The sequence below is a fragment of the Scatophagus argus genome, chromosome 14, assembly GCF_020382885.2.
Source record: "Scatophagus argus isolate fScaArg1 chromosome 14, fScaArg1.pri, whole genome shotgun sequence".
NCBI lineage: Eukaryota > Metazoa > Chordata > Actinopteri > Scatophagidae > Scatophagus > Scatophagus argus.
In genome coordinates, this window is record NC_058506.1 from 14,125,893 (window position 1) to 14,146,255 (window position 20,363).

At 40.0% G+C, this 20,363-nt stretch overlaps 2 protein-coding genes and 1 non-coding gene across 6 annotated transcripts; 1 reads left to right on the forward strand and 2 right to left on the reverse strand.

Moving 5' to 3' along the window:
* Positions 1-24: 24 nt before the first annotated feature.
* On the forward strand, positions 25-9,235 carry aifm5 (apoptosis inducing factor mitochondria associated 5). Of its 2 annotated transcripts, none has more exons than XM_046411366.1 (19): positions 25-394; positions 594-702; positions 1,339-1,448; positions 1,705-1,814; positions 1,900-1,944; positions 2,350-2,431; positions 2,935-3,047; positions 3,167-3,253; positions 3,500-3,591; positions 4,522-4,652; positions 5,304-5,419; positions 5,521-5,592; positions 5,698-5,761; positions 6,647-6,723; positions 7,047-7,164; positions 7,792-7,890; positions 7,979-8,054; positions 8,151-8,255; positions 9,098-9,235. In XM_046411366.1, the coding sequence occupies exons 3-19, from the start codon at positions 1,340-1,342 to the stop codon at positions 9,129-9,131; spliced, it is 1,530 nt and encodes a 509-aa protein (XP_046267322.1). In that variant the 5' UTR covers positions 25-394; positions 594-702; position 1,339; the 3' UTR covers positions 9,132-9,235. The 2 variants fall into 2 exon arrangements, with proteins under 2 accessions (XP_046267322.1, XP_046267321.1); XM_046411365.1 differs by having other exon boundaries at positions 594-684.
* Positions 9,236-10,623: 1,388 nt separating this feature from the next.
* On the reverse strand, positions 10,624-14,270 carry c14h17orf97 (chromosome 14 C17orf97 homolog). 3 transcript variants are annotated; one of them, XM_046411367.1, is made up of 4 exons: positions 14,145-14,268; positions 13,995-14,049; positions 13,691-13,827; positions 10,624-11,882 (listed from the first exon to the last, which is right to left on the reverse strand). In XM_046411367.1, exons 3-4 carry the CDS (start codon positions 13,800-13,802, stop codon positions 11,440-11,442), a joined length of 555 nt encoding a protein of 184 aa, XP_046267323.1. In that variant the 5' UTR covers positions 13,803-13,827; positions 13,995-14,049; positions 14,145-14,268; the 3' UTR covers positions 10,624-11,439. The 3 variants fall into 3 exon arrangements, with proteins under 3 accessions (XP_046267323.1, XP_046267324.1, XP_046267325.1); XM_046411368.1 differs by having other exon boundaries at positions 13,691-13,884; XM_046411369.1 differs by lacking the exon at positions 13,995-14,049 and having other exon boundaries at positions 14,145-14,270.
* A 936-nt stretch (positions 14,271-15,206) lies between these two features.
* On the reverse strand, positions 15,207-15,278 carry trnaw-cca. The gene has a single exon. It is a non-coding gene; the product is annotated as a tRNA-Trp (tRNA).
* Positions 15,279-20,363: the final 5,085 nt, after the last annotated feature.

The following is a 20,363-nucleotide window of genomic DNA, read 5'->3' on the forward strand; positions in this document are numbered from 1 at the left end:
TTCTCTAAACTGCAAACACAAAAGGCCACCATCGCTTTTCTCTGCAACAGTAAGCGGGGCTGAACATGGCCAGTGACATCACCGAAACTGCTCATTCATCCGACACCCAAAGGTGACCTTTTGGTTGATTTTTCGCCTTTTCTCTCTACCGAACCCCAAGTCGTCCACTTGTCACAGCCTCCCAGGATCAAGGGATGAGGGTTGGGGATGGACCGGTTGCCGTGGATACGGGCTCCAATCCCATCGTTGAGCTGATGAGCAGAAAACAAACTGTGAAGACGGAAAAACTTCTTTAGGTGGAGCATCTGAACGTGTTTTTAATGTTTTTGGTGGAGTTTTGTGTATCTTTTTTGGCGTTACGGTTGAATAAGAGACATGTCTGGGACCAAACCACGTGAGTCTATTATTTTTATTATTTATTATTTTTATTTAGAGTAATTGATCAGATGCTTTCTCAGTCTGTCAGCGAATTTCACAACAGTTTAGTCTCTGGATGTTCTCTGAGTGTCATTATAGGTCTCATTAATAAAACTAGCCTGCGTTAATTATTTTTATTGTAACCCTTTAAAATAGTTGTGTGTGTGTGTGTCCAGCCCGTCACGAGTTTCCGGACTCTGACCCAGAAGACACATCAGAGGAGCTGACCGGGGTCGTGTGTCTGGAGTCAGACCTGCAGGATGGACAGTAAGGAGGAGAGAGGGGGTTTGTTCACGACCTGGCAACCCAAGACCTGTTTTGATTTATTCAACAGGACGTATCGCTGACGTATCAAATGATTCATAAGCTATTAAACAACAAATGACGGTAGCCTCTGATAAACGAACCAGCACGACATCCAAAAAGTGTTTTAATGTACACACTTTTACTGATATTTTTAAAACACCTGAATGGTTTATAAACGATTAAGCAGTCAAGAGGTTAACGCTGCAGCAGAAATGTTAGCATGCTGATGGTTAGCATGTAGCTACAATGTTCAGTAGTTTAGCGTGTTATCATCCCAACTTTTGCTGTTTAGCAGTATTCATAAAGTACAGCTGAGGATGAGGAGTTTTGGAGGTATTTTGGTCATAAATCAAAGAACTGGACCAAATAAATGATTGACCAGATTATGGTGCAAAAAGAACACTAGGATTCACCCCCTGGGGACCATGAAAGCTTATGTTCATGGTGATCCCACTTGTAGCTGTTAAGATATTTCAGTCTGGACCACAATCGTGGGACTTAATGTTGGCTAATGGTACAAATCCATTTTCAAGAACGCAATAATGCATAATATGAACCTCACTTGGGTGTTAAGCTCATTGTAGTGTGTGTCTGTGTGTGTGTGTGCCATGTTAGGATGATGGAGGTTGAAGTGGGACATCACACTGTGCTGCTGACACGCAGTGAGGGCAGATACAGTGCCATTGGTAACCAGTGTACACATTACGGGGCTCCACTCAGCAAAGGTAAAGAGTTTGAGAACACAGCAGAGGATTAACGCCCCTTCGATCCATGTCCTTACATTTTTACCTGTGACGTGCGTGTTTGTCCACCATATTGGTGTGAGCCATCCACATACATTTCGTATTGTATTGTATTTGCTTGTCAGACTTTATAATTTTGGCAGATATGACAGTTTTAATGTAAAGTTGTAGTACACGTTACGGTGTGAAGTATGTGATTAATATGGAAATACAGCATTTTGTTTTTGTGTGTGTTCAGGGGTTATTACAGGCCACACAGTGCGCTGCCCGTGGCATGGTGCCTGCTTTAACGCCCATACAGGCGATTTGGAGGAATACCCTGGCATGGACAGTTTACCTTGTCACAAGGTACAAACCAGACAGACAGTCAGAGAGACGTTTAGCCTATGAGGACATCTGCTGTCATTGTAATTTATATTTTTCTCTTTTGAAGGTCAAAATTCAAAACAGCAAAGTATATGTGTCTGTAAACAAAAAGGTCAGTAAGTTAACTTTTCTTATTCGATTTGTGTTACTTTGTGATTCCTGTTTCATCACATCATTGTAAACTTACTTTGTTCCATGTAGGAATAAGGGCACATGGTGTGCAGTAACTGCTTTGTGATGGCTAAATGTGTTTGTTTTATTGAAGTGTGTTGTGTCTGTGTTTAGTAACTTAAAAAATCTTAAATTCTTAATCTTGAAATTATTTTTAAAAAAAATGGGCATTGGAGATTTGCTAGGTTTCAATTACTGTTGCTGCTCTCTACCCACGTTTGGCTAGGTGGAGATGTAACTAGAATAATAAAAAAAAAAGTTCATTTTGTGGTAAATAGAAAGTGCTTTCATTTTGACTTCTCATAGCAGGAAAAGCGCAAAAAGTTATATATGATGGTGTGTTCAGGCTCTCAGGCAGGAAAAAAGAATAAAGAGTATGGGAGGCGCAGTGCCAGGAGTTACTCACACTATTCTGCTGCTGGGTGGAGGTGAGTGTGGACCCCCCTCTGTACCTCCACTGTGTGTGTGTGTGTGTTGCTTAAGGTGAAAAAACTGGTTCATTTAAATGCATGGACAACTGACTGAAATGTAATCAGCTAATTATGTTGATATCATAATCATTTAAGCCACCTTTGAAGCAATCATACCAAATATGTTTTTGGGTTCCATCTTCTCAAATGTGAGGATTTGCTGCTTTTCTCTGTTTTAAATCGTTGACGCCTGCAACGTCAGCTCTGGGAAATTTGAGATTAATCTGTTAATTAATGTCTGTTGCTGTCATACTATCACTTTTACATTTACTCAGCAGAATTGTGATATAAATAATACCTTTATGGCATGTTTACCAGCTCTGTCCTACTTTTAAAGTGTTTACAAGTCTTGGTTATAGTCATTTTTAATGGTTAATAACAATAAGTAAAATCAAAGTTTTTCCTACAGTATTATGTTTTCTCGGTGTGTGTGATGGTGTTCTAACTTTCTGTAAGCGCAGGAGCTGCGTCACTGATCTGCGCAGAGGTTCTGCGGCAGGAAAACTTCGGCGGCAGAATCATCATGGCCTCCAAAGACGAACTTTTACCTTACGACAAAACCCGACTCAGCAAGGTTCTGCAGAGTAAATGACACGATACAAAAAGCAACATATTAGAGATGAATGTGTGTGTGTGCATTTTCATTTAAATGGCTACCTTTACTTGAACACACACCCTGAACCCATATTGCAGGTAATGAATGTGGAGAATGATAGCATTCTGCTGAGGAGGATGGAGTTTTTCCATCAGTACGACATTGAGGTGTGGCTCAGGAAGGAAGTGAGTTGATTTTCTTTGTCCCGTCTATTCACATCTTCACTCTTGTATAATTTGCCAACTTACTTGTGACATTAGTCTACTCTTAACACTAGTTTGATCTGTGTTTTTCCTGATGCATAATGCAAGCAGTACATTTTCCTCAGGACTCTGGACTGGATCTGTTGATCAGGAGTGTAGATGGATTCATGAAGCTTCTCTTTTAAAAGTCATGTTGTGAAACTGAGTGGACTCTCACTGTGCTGACAGGTGCTGTCAGTGGACACAGACAAGAAGACGGTCACATTTGATGATGGTTCAGTCCAGAGCTACGATCAGCTTCTCCTCTCAACGGGCTGCAGGTACAGATACAAATACACACCCAAAACTCAAGACTTCCTGGTGCCTTAGACAGCCACCGCTCATCCCTCAAATGTGCAAATGTACACACCAATACGTGACATGCAGTTAAGACAGGTAAAATCACTATAGTGCAAAAAAAAAAAAAAAAAAAAAAAAAAAAGACTAAATGATAGGATACCATAACTCTAAGATACACATTCTAGTTTTGCTTTGGTGCTCTGAAATGGGGCTCTTGGCTCGTGCCTTTGGACAGTTATGTTTCCAGCAGCTGCACTTAATGACTGCTGGCCAGATCCTCGTTTACCCAAAGCATCTCAAATCTAAGACGATGGTAAATTAAATTTTTGAACCTTTCTTGCGCTTAAAGGGTGTCTCCAGAAAGCATCACAGTTTTTCACAGATTAACAGAGTGCCGCAAGAGGAAGCAAAAAAAATGACAGTTTTTTTTTTCATTATTTTCAGATCTGCACTTTTATCATGAATACTCTGTTTTCTTGTTAGGTGACACTTACTGTAAAATGTGTGAGAAAATAAGAAAATATAACCAAACATACACAAACAGACTAACAGTTGAGTTTCTGGTTTTATCATCTTCCTCTCAGCTAATATATTAATCTCTTCTGGCTGAAATGAGGCTTCATTGATGGTATTCCTTTATCTGTATTTCTTTTGTTTTTATTTTTGTTGCATATGATGTTTACCACCTGCTTATATACTGTAAATCTGATACAGAAAAGATGACAGACAGACTGACAATAAATGATGTTCATATTCAATGAAAGCTTTATTTTAAGTTTAAGAGTAAAGTTTGCCTTGAGCTGCAGCTAAATCAGAGTCTCTTTTCTTAAGATGACTACCATCCTGCACATTAAGATTAATTTACGCGCTGCAAGACATCTCCAAGTTAAAAAAATATTTTTGTCCTTTAGAGCGAAGGGTTTGGATGTGCCCGGCATGAAGCTGGACAATGTGAAGATGTTGGAGACACCCGAGGACGCCCGGCAAATCCACGCAGCCTGTGCGGGCTGCAACGTCGTCCTCGTTGGAACCTCTTTTGTTGGTATTGTGCTTGCGCTGTGCAAAATGTGTGCATATTTTAAAATTTATCTGGACTGATGATGTGTAGGAAATGAAAACAGACTGGAGATGAAAAAAAAAACAGCAATGATTTATTTGATTGTGAAATGTAGATAAAACCTCGAGAGTTTTTCATTCTTCAGTTGTATGGAAACCCAAAACCTACAACAGGATGTAAAGGGATGAACTAAAAATATCAAAAGAAAAGTGATTACATTGATAACTAATCTTTAATTAAATAAGCAATGTTTTGTATACTGTATAAGTTAAATTTTATACTTTAGTCTCTCATCAGTTGGTAAAAGAAGAAAAAACTAGAATTTTTTTTTCCTCTTTTACTACTGAAAAGTTCATAAAATAAATGAAAGCTTTATTTGTTTTATTCCTCTACTCCTTGTTATGTTGTGTGTCTATTTCTCTGTATACACCATGCGCTAACATTTCCGTTTTTGTTCTGCTTATATACTGATGAGATTGGTGTGTACCTATTTTAAAATGTTAATATTTATTTATCTGTTTAGTTATATTTTGTCTGACCTTTTCTGACGGTTATTTGTTGGGTTCTTTATTTGAATATTTTCTGCCTCTGATATTCTCTACTGCGCCTTCATCAACATATTTTTTTTTTTTTCAGGCATGGAAATTGCGTCTTATCTGATAGGAAAAGCCTCCAGTATCACAGTGATCGGCAGCAGTGAGATGCCTTACCAGAACACACTGGGTCCTGAAATCGGTAAAGCCACAATGACGGTAAGAAATGGAGAGAGAGACCGAATGAGAGTCCTGTATGTGTCCTCATGTGACTTGTCCTCTCAGTTCACTTACTTGTAGTTTAAACGTTGTTTCTGCAGATGCTGTCGGAGAAAAATGTGAAATTCTACATGAACGATAATGTGACGGAGGTCAGGGGTGTGGATGGCAAGGTAAAGTGGAAAAAGACACACCAATTTTAACATCGGTAAAGGCAGGTTTTTTGGGGAAATATAAACACTCAGCTCTTCCAGTCTCATTGTTCTTTCGTCCTCAAGGTGAAGGAGGTTGTGCTTAAAAGTGAAAAAGCGATCCCAGCAGATGTTTTGATTGTTGGTATCGGTAAGTACTGACACTGCTGCGATCACATTCATACAAAGATCCATATCAGAAGTCACTTTTTCTTACTCTTTAACATCTTCACATGATCAGTCAGACAGCTCCTGTAAAGCATTATCACGTCAAAACAGTGAAACATCATATAAGATGGGGAAGACTGAGTAGCTTTTATTGTAAACTAACGAGACTGTTAATTCAGTAACCATATTTGATCGTTACCGATAATTGAGTTAAAATAATAATTTTTCAGTTTCCCATCATCTTTGGAGCATCAGATCATTGGAATGACATATTAAATAATAAAACTGTTTTGTGAGACATAGCAAAGAAGTACTAAGTGAGAATCTGCAGAGGAGATTGACACCCAGAACGACAGGCAAGTAGTGTGTTGGTGTGTCGGGTAAAACCTTCAGCCCAAATCCCCCCATAAAAATGAAAGAAGACATCCAAATACAGATCTGAATGGCAGACGAACCACAAGAGACTCTGAGACTGTAGACTTATTTTCTGTCACCCGTTTTTTTTTTTAAACAAACCAAACATTTTGCCCATGTGTGTGATCATCCAACATCTTTTAATTCTTAATATAACTGATGCAGCTGTGTTTTATTCTTTTGGCGTTTTATTTCCCTTACATTCATGCTGGACTGAATGTGGCAACAATACAGTACCTTCATATTTACAGGACAAATGTGAGAATAGTGTCAGTTTTCTTTTCTTCTTCTATATTTTTAACTCTCCACCACACAGAGAAAACATGTTTATCCTTAAATGTCCAAAATTTAAAACCTTTCTTTTAAGGTTTTTTTTTGTGTGTGTTATGTTTCTTAATGGCATATAAACAGTCCCGACTGATCCGACTTTGGTCCCCTTTCTTTCTTCCACCAGGTGTCAAACCTAACTCAGAGTTTCTACGGGGCAGCAAAATACAACTGGACTCAAAAAACTTTGTAATAGTCGACAAGGTCAGCAAATAACCTGCAGTTTATCGACACCTGTACCTTCATTCTCAACATGTCTTCTTAAACCATTTGTTTTAATGGGGTTAACTTACAGATTATTGGAATCCCACAGACCCCACTAAAATATGTTTACATAACAATTAATCAGTGTTTTGCACTGAATTCTTTTTCTAGTGTTTTGCTTTGCTTCTGACATTATTAAATATTTTCTAGCAGTTTTCAGGAACCTAAACATAATGTGGGTTAATAAAGGACAGATCCTTGCATTAATCATTATTTTCTGCATCATCAATCATCATTTTTCTGCCTCTTTCTCCCTCCTGCAGTACATGCACACCAACGTCCCTGGTGTTTTCTGTGCAGGCGACCTGGCCACCTTCCCCCTGGCGATGGCCAAAAATCGGCTGGTCAACATCGGACACTGGCAGATGGCACAAGCACACGGTAGTGTACTGACACGGTGAATGAAGTAGACTTTGACTGACTGGCTTAAATGTAACAAATAATCCGGCTTCAGATAGGTGTCTGAAATTGTTTAATTATTATAAGCTGTTTATATTTTGACTATCCTTAGTCAAGTCCTAAGTTGGACAACTGTTGTTTTCCTATGAATACGGGGTAAATTAAAACTTTCTTTAAATCAAACATGGCGAGCTTTACTCACTCCAGCAGAAAATGTTTTGGACTATTTGGAAGAACAGTGACAGAACCTTTTACTTTTAAATTCCGTAAAGAGTGATGTATTCAAAAAACAAAAACATCCAGTATTATAAAATGTCTGCTTCCTCACTGTGGTATATTTCCCATGGGTTACTTTGTTCTTTGAAAATATTTCTGTTTGTATTGCTCACTCCGCAACATTTGTTAGAAAAATATTCAAATCATGAGCCTCTTTTTTTGTTGTTTTGTGCCTCTGGTTCATAAGTGTTGTTGATTGTTACTGTGTAAGTGTTGGTAGTGAGTTAGTAGTGAGCAACATCTTTATTGGTATGAGTTATTATTGACTATTAACAACTGCAGGTGTTATAAGAGATGGTTAGCCAACATTATGTTATTTTTTTATAATATCAGGGAGGATAGCAGCTCTGAACATGCTGGATAAACAAACTGAACTCAACTCAGTTCCCTTCTACTGGACCGTCCAACTGGGTAAAACCATCCGATACGCAGGTGGGCAAACACACACACAATGACCCAAGAATCTCAACATACTCAAACTGTTTATTCTGACTCGTGTTTTTATTGTGTTTGTATGCAGGCTATGGGGAAGGATACACCGAGATCGTAATGAAAGGAAAGCTTGAGGACAAGAAGTTTTTGGCACTGTACATCAAGTAAGCAGCTGCTGTCAGAAATAAACAAACTCCTTTAATAAATATATGTCTAAACATGCATTTTTTCTTTCTTTTTTTTTTTTTTTTTACCCGTAGGGATGACGAGGTCATAGCGGCAGCCAGCCTAAACTACGACCCAGCAGTGTCTGCAGTAGCTCAGAGGCTCCTAGCAGGAAAAGCCATCACAAAGAAAGAGGCTGAGTACGTCAAATGTTTTGATGCCACTCTCTTCTAAATGATTGAGCATGTTGATATGTAGATGCAGACAATTATAATATCCCACTGAAACATTTGGTGTCTTGATATACAGAAGTAAAAGTGCACTTATTGCGTTGTCACTTACTACAAACAAAAAGGTTAAATCGTCATCAGTTTTTTGAAGTTTGGCTGTAGTCGGAGTTAGAGTTAGAGAGTTAGAATCTCCTAAAGCAGGATTAAACAACTTGACCTTTACACCAGCATGGACTTTGGTGACATTTCATTCTAAGTGCACGGACATTGGTGTGAAGTTGATCCCCCCTTTTGTGGCTGTGGCAACTTCCACTCTTCTGGGGAAGGCTTTTCCACAGGATTTTAGATTGTTTCTCTGGGGGGGCGTTTACCCATTCATGCAGAGGAGCGCCCTTCCCCAGGCTGTTGCCGTGGGGTTGTGGGCATAGCATTGTCCAAAATGTCTTGGTATGTTTAAGCATTGAGATTTCCCCTCACTGGAAGTAAGGGGCCGAGTCCCACCCCTGAAAAACAGCCCCATACCACACCTGAATTCAATAATAAAGAGGTGTGATGTGAAGAGCCTGATATTCTACCACAGCTAACAGAGAGTGATTATTGGACTGACATTCATCAGGAGGCCACAAACGCATCTGTGTATGGGTGTAAATAAGCAGCTGTTTGCTAAAAGGATAAACAAGTGATTATGTGACTGTGTTGTGTTCAAAACTTGCAAGCAGTTTCAAATGAAGCAGGTTATTCAATTATTCAAGACACTTATCTTGGGGGATTCGGTATATATAAAAACATGTTCTTTTTCCTCTTTCTGACAGATCAGATGACCTGAGCTGGCTGCAGTTGTCCTGATCTACACTTTCGTCCGCTCAACACATCATCTCATCATCTGTACGATGCAGACATGCAGCCAGAGTTTCAGTCGTCCGTCTCTACTTCGTCACCACTGATATCATCATGGGCAAAAGGCTTGGAGACGTGGATTAAAATGTTTGGTTCAGAGGAGACAGACTTCACTGACGGCTAGCATGTGGTGTCAAAAATGGCAGAATCCACAGTGAAGTTTATATTTACAGTTTTAAGTATTGTATTTAAACTGTATGTCAATACAGTCGTGAGGGGGGACTCCACCAGGAAAACAACAGATACCTCAGATGGATGCAGCTTTTGGGACTTTTTTTAATTTATTTATTTTTTCTGTGTTATAATATTTTTATTATTTCATTAGATTTAATTTTTTTAATTTTATGACTTCATGTCTTCAAAAGATACTTCAGTAACAGTCCAGAGACATCACGTTTAAGATGCCTCAGTATGTTCTCTGCTGTTAATCTTTAAAAGGCAACGTTCGCTGCTTTTGACTTGGATGGGGCGGCTGGAAAAACACAAGTGACCTTAATGGCCACTGCGGTCCAGCGAGTGAGTTGGAGGGGGAGGATTAGGAGAACAGAGGGGGAGTGTTCAGCTCTTTGAAGCAGAGATGCTGAAATAGGCAACAGCAACAGGGAACAATAGGCCTTCGACAAACAGCACACAAAGGCAGCGGGACAAAACCTGCACAAAAGAAATGCTGTGTTTTCCTCTCTGTCTCTCTGGTGGTTTATCACTGTCTTTACCTCTCTCCAACTCTCTTTCCACCTCCACATTTACTCTTCGCTTCAGGCTGCCTCAGTTCACTGTATCCAGGGGTGGCAGACTTTTCAAGGCCAGTTATGATGTTTTGGGATTAAAGGTGCCAGTGGGTGCCCGGGAAACTCATACTTTTTGGCTAACAGAGCGAATTAAACACCTGATGTATACAAGTTCCTCAACAACAGATGAGATTAATACCTTTATTTACACAAATATAACAACAATATTGTCTACTACTTAATATGATTAAACATGTTACTGTCACAGATTATTTAGAATCCACTTATGAAATCATTTTATCGGCAGAAGGCAGCTATGGCTGCCCTGATATTCCTGCAACCTCACATCTCTCAGACAACTGCATTTACAGCATTTTCACCCAAACACGTCATTACAAGTCAGTAATTTAGGATTTTTTAATTCTTGAGGTAAGAAAAATATCACTTTTGTTCTCTGTTGTTCTCAAGTGAAAAATGTTCTTTGCCTCATGTAAGATTAAAAAGGAGCTGCTGAATATCAGTCCCCATAGCTTTGTTATCAATGCAGAGTGAACTCTGGTGCCCAGGGAGGAATAACAGGGATGTACTTGTCATTTGAAGTTTTTGTCTTGTATTTTGCTTTGTTCATGCATAAACAAAGAAATCTCAGGCACAACATCACCGTCTCTTCAGTCATTAACTCTTCAGTTTTGGAGCATCTGATTCACTCAGGACTTTTCTGCCATCTATTGTCCAGCAGCGGTGGTGTTTCTAAGAGGAACGCCAGCATGACGCAATAAAACCACAAAATAGAGAGTGCCTCTTTGTACATTTAGTTCTGTTCAGAGACAGCAAGACAGATTTATTTTGCCAGGATAAAACAAACCACAGTGATCTCTCTATGTCCAAGTAGGCAACAAAATTAAAACTTGAGTAATAAGTAGAAAAAGGAGGGGGGCATATCCAAGGCTAGATTTGCACAATAGATCAGCAAATATGCTGGACACTTTTAACCACATTTTATTAGATATTGTGACAGCATACAAGCACACTGTTACAGCCACATTTCAATTTTAATTAAATCCACACCCACTCTGGGGAAGGGTTTTCTGGATATTTCTGCTATCCTATATTCTGAAAAAGTCATGTGACCCACCCTCCATTCATTTGACCCTCCTCTACCTCACTGACCTGTGCACATGCAGATATGAGGTGGGGGTTAAGCTGTATTATCCTGATTGGGTTTCAGTCCTCAAAGATCAACTTTTCTGGAAGTGTTACATAATTTAGAAGCGCAAGTTAAACAAAGCGCAAATCCTCTATTAAGTTTTTAACAGGTCCATTCAGCAGGAAGGAGTCCTGTCTTCTTCTACTGGCAGTCTGTGGATGAACATTTTGTACCTGACAGAAAAATCATTACTGGATTGGCAACACGCTCAGTCTCTCTTTTTTTCCCAACTTCTTAACGGCGCCTACGGCTCCTCGCTGTTTCAAACTGTGAACAAATGAAGTGTGACATGACTAACAGCATAAGGCTCACATTTGCTTCTTTAATTCAATCTTTGCTCCTGCTGGTCACATCCAGTCAAAGCTTTTATCTCTTTGCTCTCTTTAAGAAAAGTCTGTTTCAGTGCATACTGGGCTTCTTTTAACAGAGCCTCTTTGTGAGAGATGTAACGCTGTCGCCTGTTGGCCCTGTACAGCTCCAGCCTCTTCTCCTCAGCCTGGGGGTCCTCCAGCTCTCCCTGCCACCTCAGGCTCTCTCTGGCCTGGGCGCTGAGCTCGTCCACATACCCCTGCACCGGAGCTCCATGTGCAGTGTTTTTATTTGTTGCTATCAGCAGGGACGATGAATCCTTGGGGTTGTCTTTTTTGCTCCTCCGGCCACAGCCGGAGAGCCGTTCGACATCCTTCTTACTGGTACCTCTGAGCTTGGGCAGCTGGGGGGGCCGCGGCAAGGTCTCAGGAGGCAAAGATACAACCTGAGGTTTGTCTGGATGGAGGCAACATAAACACATTGGCTCATGTATACTGGCAAACAAAGCTGAGGGTTTAGATTACTAATGACCCCCTGAGTTGGAGGGCTGATGGTTTGGTTTACAGTAATGAGCTGTAATAGGCAGGTGACACTGGGGGCCTATTCTCTGATGACCTGTTCAACCCTGCAGGGAATCCTCTTCCATCACCACATAATACTCATACTCGTCTTTACATTGAGTACATCTGCAGTGACCTTCTCCGACCTGCCAAAGTGATGACACATTAGGGCCGCTTCATGCTCTTGTTTTTTAAATGATCCAAATGTGCAGCTTGACTGGAGGGAACTGTGCGGGATATTTTGTCACTTTCAGGCGTCTCATTATGTGGCAGTTTTATATGAGAAGGCTTTCTGTGTTTGTTGGCGACGCAGGAATTTTAGAGGATCTCCTTTTAATAAAAAAAAGTGGAACAATAATTTAATTTCCTTTACCGCGACAAAGCCTTGAGTCTCAAGTGTAGATTTTAATCTTGCATTTTTGTGATGGGAATGCATCAGGATTTCATTGTTTCAGATTCCAGTCTGGTTTGTCTCGTCGTGTTGTGGGCAGTGGAGTCTCCACATGTAGTACATACATTTGAAGAAAGAATGTAAGGCTTTTAAGCAACTTTATGCATATTTGTATTGGAATAAAGAGCCAATATGCCCTTTTACAGCTTAAAGCAACCACATGGAATCCTTAAATACTGAACTGACAAAGCATATTGTTGCCCAATCTATCACCTTTCTAACAAAGACAAAAAACTTTAAAGAATGTATCACTGATAATAATATGACTATGATGCAATGGTCAATGAGCATGCTGGAACAGTAAGCAGGTCTGTTTTACTGTTTTACTATACTGTATAATAACCCAAACAATATAAAAACTGTGAAAATACTCCAACAGAGATGATAAGTCTGGATTTTACTTTTACATATCAATAACATGCAGACTTTGAAAGGTAAAATCACTCATTTTGAAGAACGGTCCGTTTCTGAATGTTAGTTATTGTTGATGCAGTACTTTGCCGGTGGTACTTGGCTTGGTGCTGTTGGGTATTTTAAACTTTTTCATGTTTATGAGTTGTACAGATTTACTTGGTTGACTAACTGCTAAAGTAAGGATAAAAAAATTACAATATTTCCCCAAATGTAGGAATGGAAATAAGAGTCCTGGAGGTCAGTGATGTTTTTGATGTCTAATGATTGTTTTTGTTATTGATAAATCTTTTGATTCTTTTTTCTATGACAAAACAGTTTTGAAAATGTCCATCACAAAAGCCTGAGGTGATGTCTTCAAACTGTGTGTTTTGTCAGACTAATCGTCAAAAATAAAAATAAAACCAAAATAATATTTAACATGGAGCAAACCTTCATATTTCAGAAGACTGAAGAAGTTTGATAACGGCTTTAGATTTCTGCTTCCCTTCATTTCAGAGGCGGTTATTATGCTGTATATTCTACTACATTTATCTGAAAGCTGTAGTTTGGGTGTTTACACATACACTGCATGTACAAAACCTACTGAATTTGTAAACTATGACGCACTGGTGCAGATATCGCAATTATGCCCTGCACATTAATGCATCACAGTTAAAGCTTTAATATAATATAAAACAGACTGGAGAATTCACCACATATTGAGTACTTTTACCTTTGAAACTGTAAATGCAACTTACTGATGATACTCTCACCAAACTATTTCTCATTTCTTTAATCTGGTAGCTCTAACCTACTCTAACTGGCAGCACCATATAAATAAACTGACTGTGTTCAGCTACCTGTGTTTTCTGGAGGAGTGGCGGAAGCAGTGGCTTTCTTTCTTTTCTTCTTCGTCTTCTTGTCAGAGCTCCTGGACGAGTGGAGCAGCTTACAGTTTCTGTCCTCCGGCATGATGTCCTCTTTAGTGCCCACAGTGCTGCAGAAAACACATGCGCAGGCTAAACGAGTTAACCGAGTCTGAAGACGACTGTGCCTGGGGATAAAATGCTTCTCACATGAATCCTCTCACTTAGCCCACAGAAGGAATACTAGATTATTAAATTAACGTGTCTCTGAACTTAAAAACAAAAAAAGTAGCCTGACCTTGAGCACAGGCCGTGGAAAATCTCATCAGCAGCTGTTGCTTCGCTCTGTGGTCCTTAAACAAGACAGCCGACTTTGCTTTTATATGCTTAAAATTCGTTAAAACCCACAGAAAAACGGTGGAAACTGCGGGATGCTGTGTGTAGCTACCTTTGAAGATTTGTTGTACGTGTTTCTTTCTTTTTCCTTTTTTTTTTCCGGGACGCGAATTTCCACAATCACGCTACACGACCTCGCTGTCCGCTGACGCGTCTCCATGGCAACAGGACACGCCTCGAGCGGTTTAACTGTCGCTTTTTCACTTTGGGGAATAAAAAAAGGTCCCATGTGGACCTGCATCGTTCTTCTTAATAGTCTTACAAATCTCTCTTATTATTATTATTAATGTGAATAAATCAAGAGGTCAGTATGTTAAAATTTTTTTGCAAAACACGACGAAATGTAAGCCTTGTTTTGCATCTAACCACAGGTGCAGAAGGCAGTGAAGTGCAGAGAAAACTAACACATGTAGTCTGTAGCGATTATAGATAGAATAATCAATCGTAAGGAGTAGGTCAGACGCTAAGATACATGCAGTAAGAACAGTATGATGAACATGCTGCGCTTACACATGGCAAAATATACAATGCGTGTGGGACTATTAAAGGATTATCTTATTTTATAAGTGGCCTGGCTTTTGTGAGATGTAATAGGCTATAGGCTTACGGAATGGACAGCTGGAGGTAGATTATGAATGCGGTACATACACTACAAATCAGCTATATACAGTAGTATGAATACAATATAGACGATAAAGCCTATACAAGATAGATTGTGGACAGTAATGTAGATGAATGAATACGCCACAGGTGAAATGGACAGCAGTACGAGTACTGTACAAAAGTGTACAGTAGAGGTCAGGTATGTACAGTATGAATAGAGGCTAAATGTGAAGTATACAGTAGCCTCCGTGCAGGTGTGTGGCAGTATTGAGTAAGCAGCTATGAGCCATATGTGCAGCTATTTCTTCTTTCTTCATTTAAAGTGTAGAGACAGCTGAAAAACGACGACAGGGATTTACGGTAACGAGAGGTTATATAATATTGGTTATGCATATTTTGGCACCTTTAGGAAAGAGAATAATCCCACACGAAAAAAGTTCCTTCCTCAGCGTTACAGCGTCTAACTATCTCCTAATCTGGACACTATCCTAACCGGAAGGAGTTAAATGTTTGACCCCGACGTGATTTGAACACGCAACCTTCTGATCTGGAGTCAGACGCGCTACCGTTGCGCCACGAGGTCTGGACTGCAACAGTCGAAAAAACGCCATTAGACCTAAATATGACGTCACTGGTCTCTTGTAGTAGGCTTAACTCATCTTCATTGTAGATATAAAGTACCTTTTTACACTAATTTTGGCTTTAATGTAATCATGTTGCATCTTATGATGATGCAAAATATTGCTCAGTTGGTGTTCATCTGGTCTGGGTGTGAATTCTCCCCTCCTCCTGTCCTTTGTCCTTCCATTGCCATGTTTTTCCCCGTGGTTTTAGGTTGTTTTGCTAGTGAGCTTGCTGTAAGTTAGCAACTGCTTTTGTTGTGGGACTGCAGAACCTTTTAAAACTTTACATAAATACGTAAACAACTGTAGTCTGTAAGCACGGCTCAATAATAAGCGATGTCTTGTTCACCTAGGCCTGGGACAATTCAACGGACACCTAAAGCCCTCCGGTTGAGCAAACAAAATTTCAACTATATGCTTCCTGTCACCACAGTGAAATCAAATCTCGACACAAGCGAGCACACATGAAGACTGGATGAAACCAGAGCAGTGTGAGACCTGTTGGTCCTGACTATTTTAAGCCGTTGGATAAATGTGGGCAACGGTCCTTCAGTCACTGATGAGTTCTTTGAGTAAGTTGGTCAGAACTGGCCTTGAGCTGAAGCCACAATGATTTTTTATTTTTTTTTTTAAAAAAAGATGTAGTTGCTAAGATGTAAACTCATGAAATACACATAAAATTGTAGATAAATTCAGTACACTCAATGGTTTAGATTTTTAGACAAGACTTTGTTGCGGTTACACAAAGGGATCAATTACATGCATAAAAAAGGACCATCATACAGCGTGAAGGAAATACAACAACGTCACAATTGAGAGCTGAGGTGTGTGTCTCTTTCGTCTGATGTTCAGTGTCCAGCTTTGTCTTTTCAGTCACAATTTGCTTTAAGACCACAATTCGACCCGACTTGGTCTGGTATGACCAGTAGGCTATGGTGGCTATAGTTAAATATGGCATAACTGACATTACAGAGTCAGTTTGCTACCTTTTTAACTCTTCTCTACTTATTAGTATTTACCATTGTTCCATAAATGCCACTTGTGGCCACACTGACAGCTGTTATTTCCATAGTCTCACTTTAAACCACATTTAAACCTGCAATAACAGACTTCATGGATCTACTGTCAGTCCTATATTCATTCTCCTTTCATCTCTTTTGGTCTCCTCAAACATCTGAGGGGGAAAAAAAATCCCATTATTTTTTCTGCTAAGTGCTCCCCTGTGTTCACCAGTTAGCCACTAACTTTGTCTGTCTGATGTTTGTTGCTGAGCAGAGAGGGTTTTAGAGCTTTTTTGTCTGAAAACAAATAAGATAAGAACCAAAGCAATGAACTGAAACTGACTATAGAGCTGGGTGATAACCCTCTGTGGGTTTGTGACTACGAGTGACACTTTCCGCAAGCAGCCATGTGATCAAAAGTTAATAACATAATGCTGATTGCAGCAGCTTTAAAAGCAGTGTCAAGGCACATACTGTATACCTCTCTTCCCCATTACCGAAACAATTTGTGAAGTGAAAATGAAAATCTGTGTTGTGTTTATTATTATTACTATTATTTTTTGTAATTGAAGTAAGGAACTAAATACTGTTTGTGAAACCGTGTCCTTGTAATTCTCTGCATGGGGATTTTCATTAGTCGCCTCTGCTAACATCCACAGCATGCAGTGTGGTATTTCCTGGGGAGTTTCCACCCTATTCCTGTCCCACAGAAACCAGTCCTCTGCTGGTTCATCATTACTGTATGTACATCACATGCATGTACACACACACACACACACACAGGTGCTGAATGTATTAAGTTTACAAGTTTGGCCCTTTGAAGCCTAGTCATTCTTGAAGTTTAACACACACTGTAGCCCTTCTAATAGGTGACTGAACCTGGATGCTATGTTCTTCTTCTGTCCCTCACTAAACGGTACACCCACCACTGCTAAGAATAGGCTCACTCTCTGAGCTCAAACAAGTCCGTCCTGCTTTTTGCATTCCTCCACATTATCAGAGCTCTTCCAGCCAAAAAAAAAAAAACTACAGGAAGAAAAGACAGACTAAATCATAATGCTGAGTCAGAGGCGACACATAAACCCTTATCTACGCAGGAGTGACACAGCTTTTTTTCCCCAACGCTAAAGAGGGTCTCTTCTTAAAGGTGTTGGCTGTGAGGTGATAAGGACACCACCAAAACCAACTTCACATGCCTGTACAGGCAAAATGGATCATTTATGGCTGACACATAACACATTTTCACACAACCTTTGACCCACAGTTCACTATTTGCTCTGCTGGGTCATGTGACTTGCTGACTTTTTATGTGTTGTGGACCATGCCCCCCCCCCCCCGCTCACGTTTTGTTCTGATGAGCTTGCAAGTCACGCACGGCGGCGGCGGTGGGGGGAAGCTGTGACTCGCACGCTTTCTCCATCTGGCGTGGACATCATTATATAAACAGGTCTTTGGGTTGCAGTAAGTCCGCCGGCATGTGCTCACAAGACAGCTCGACAGCTTTTTTTTTTTTATCCTCCAAAGACAAATCCTCGAAATTTTAATCCAATCATGGTTAATGTTCCACAAAAGGAGGTTTAACCGTACTAATATTATACAGTATAATGCCCAGCTTAGTCTCTGGGCTGAATTAGTCCATGAAACCCAAACCAAACAGCCATCAACTCTGGTGAGCTCATAAGAACAGATTCCCAAACATTAAAATAAAAAGCCCAAAGTTACTCATACCAATATGATGAAATGTCTTTTCCTTTATTTTAAATACTGATCCTATAATTTAGCCACCTTTAGCGCTATTATGATAATCGCTGATTCATAATGACTTGCACCTCCGCAAATGCCTAAAAAAGGACACTGTGGCTCAATCAGTGGAAAGTGAAGGTTACAGGAGCAACTGATTAACATTTCCGCAGAAGTGAAGGCACGTGAGAGTCGCTAAACTCTCACGAGAAGTGTGGTAATTCACAAAGAAAGCAGGGATTTATTGTGGTTGAAATCAGACCGGTGGTTTTTAAGTAACTCATACTGTGAATATGATTACAGCCGTAGCAAAATCAGGAAGGTTTAATCATACGTTTTGGCGTAAAGTTGGCGTAAAATGGACAGAAGAAGGAGATGAGGATGAGAATGAGGCCGCGGGTTTGGATTTGCTGTGTGTGTGTGTGTGTGTGTGTGCGCGCGCGCGCGCAGTATGTCAGGTGACAGTGAGGAAGCAACTTCTCAACGTGCAGAAACCTTAAAGCTGCAGAGTAACGGGGTCAGGTGAGGCACAGGGACAGGAAACAAGGGACTGGCCTCACAGTCTTTGTTGTGGCAGTTTTCAGCGCTGAAACAAGTTCACGTTGAGCTGCTGAGATCTGTGGAGGTCGTTTGCACCCTCACACGCCGTCATAACACACAGCAGAACTTCTGTAGATTTTTCTTTTCTTGCATGTACAAACCGAAAGCCTAACAAAACCAGTCTCACCCTGGACCTTTTCACTTGTTTTCAGTTCATGATTTTCATTTTCCATGAGATGTTCAACACAGCTAACATCATTCGGGCTTCAGAACAAGATCAGTCTGCTAAGGGCAAAAATAAGGATGCTAAAATTTATCGAACATGTTGATTTCTGAATATATGTAAGCACGAATCAGCAAAAGCCTCAATATTAGATTTTGACACACAGAAGGCCTCAAAATAATCTAATGAACTTGACACACCTTAAAGCCACTACAGTACCAATGTAACTTTTAAAATAGGAAATAAAACATTCTCTCTGCATAGCTGAATTTGCTAGTTTTATTACTCTTCTTTTTTGTGCTACTTTTGTGTTACGGTTTAGCATGTTGGAGATAAATAAACACATGTAGAGATGGACTCTAAAGTTAAATGAAGCACTGCAGTTCTGCAGCGACAGCCGCGTAAACGTAACCACCATTCGCCACCATAGGCTGCTGTCACGCCCGACCAGCAGACAGTGAGTGTACCAAAGTGAGGATGTAACTTTTGCAAGAGGAAGAATGTTGTATTTGTTCCAGCAAAAGTTACATAGACTCACCTGAGGGCTCTCACCCTGTCAGTGGATGCTGGCTTATGGTGCTGATGGTGCGCCTGGGGCCCGGGCCCCTTGTGCATGTGCTTGATTGTCCCTGGCATTAGATTATTTATCTGTGTAACAGATAAACAGACAATGCTTGGACATTAGCAGGGACATTGTCTCCCTTTTAATGAGTGAGCTGGGACACTCTTTTCAGCCAAATGTTAAGTAACTGAACTTCTTCTTGTGTCATGTCTCACGTTTAGTGCATTGCTGGCATATACGTTTTCTTCATTGATAAAATCCAGAATCCAGTCTTACTTTTCATTGATTTATTTATGCTTGTGTGATGTCTGTGTGTGAATACACTGTTTTTGTTTTTTTGGGGGGGAGGGGTTAAGCTCTATAACCCTGTAATGTGTGTTTTGTTTAATGTGCAAACAAATTACAACTTAATCAACCACATGGCTCTATTGGAGATCCATTTTCTGACTCTTAACTGCAACTTCACGTGTCGTTCATATCGATAGCTCAGTTATTTTTGGTTTGTTTGTGGTGCTATACTTTTCAAAACCTCACTATCATATTTGTCTTATAAACTTATTTTCCAAGATAGGCCTACTTGATACTTCCTCTACAACAACAACAACAACAACTAATAATAATGATAATAATAATAATAATAATAATAATAATAATAATAACGATAACACAGCACTTTTCAAAAACAAAGTTACCACGATACTTGCACGGTTAAATCACGCTTAAAACATCTCAGCTAAATCAGACAAAAAAAATATTAACACCCAATAATGATATAAAATAAAACAGACATGTTGTTAGTAAGTCAGCGTGGCAGCCTTAATGAAAAGCTTTTTTAGTCTGACACGCAGACGTCAGATCCGTGCAGATTCTGACGTCCGCCTCTCGTGGCTGCTACGTCATTACGCTGCCAGCTGATCGGAGTGGGAAGCCGGGTGCGTGTCTGACTTGGGTGTGTGTGTGTGTGAGAAAGAGAGAGAGA

Coding starts and splice junctions, on each gene's coding strand:
- aifm5 (XM_046411365.1), top strand. Junction 3,592..4,521: donor CTCCTCTCAACGGGCTGCAG/GTACAGATACAA, acceptor TTTGTCCTTTAG/AGCGAAGGGTTTGGATGTGC. Junction 6,724..7,046: donor ACTTTGTAATAGTCGACAAG/GTCAGCAAATAA, acceptor TCCCTCCTGCAG/TACATGCACACCAACGTCCC.
- c14h17orf97 (XM_046411369.1), bottom strand. CDS start 13,802: ATGCCGGAGGACAGAAACTGTAAGCTGCTCCACTCGTCCAGGAGCTCT. Junction 11,883..13,690: donor CACTCCTCCAGAAAACACAG/GTAGCTGAACAC, acceptor GCCTCCATCCAG/ACAAACCTCAGGTTGTATCT.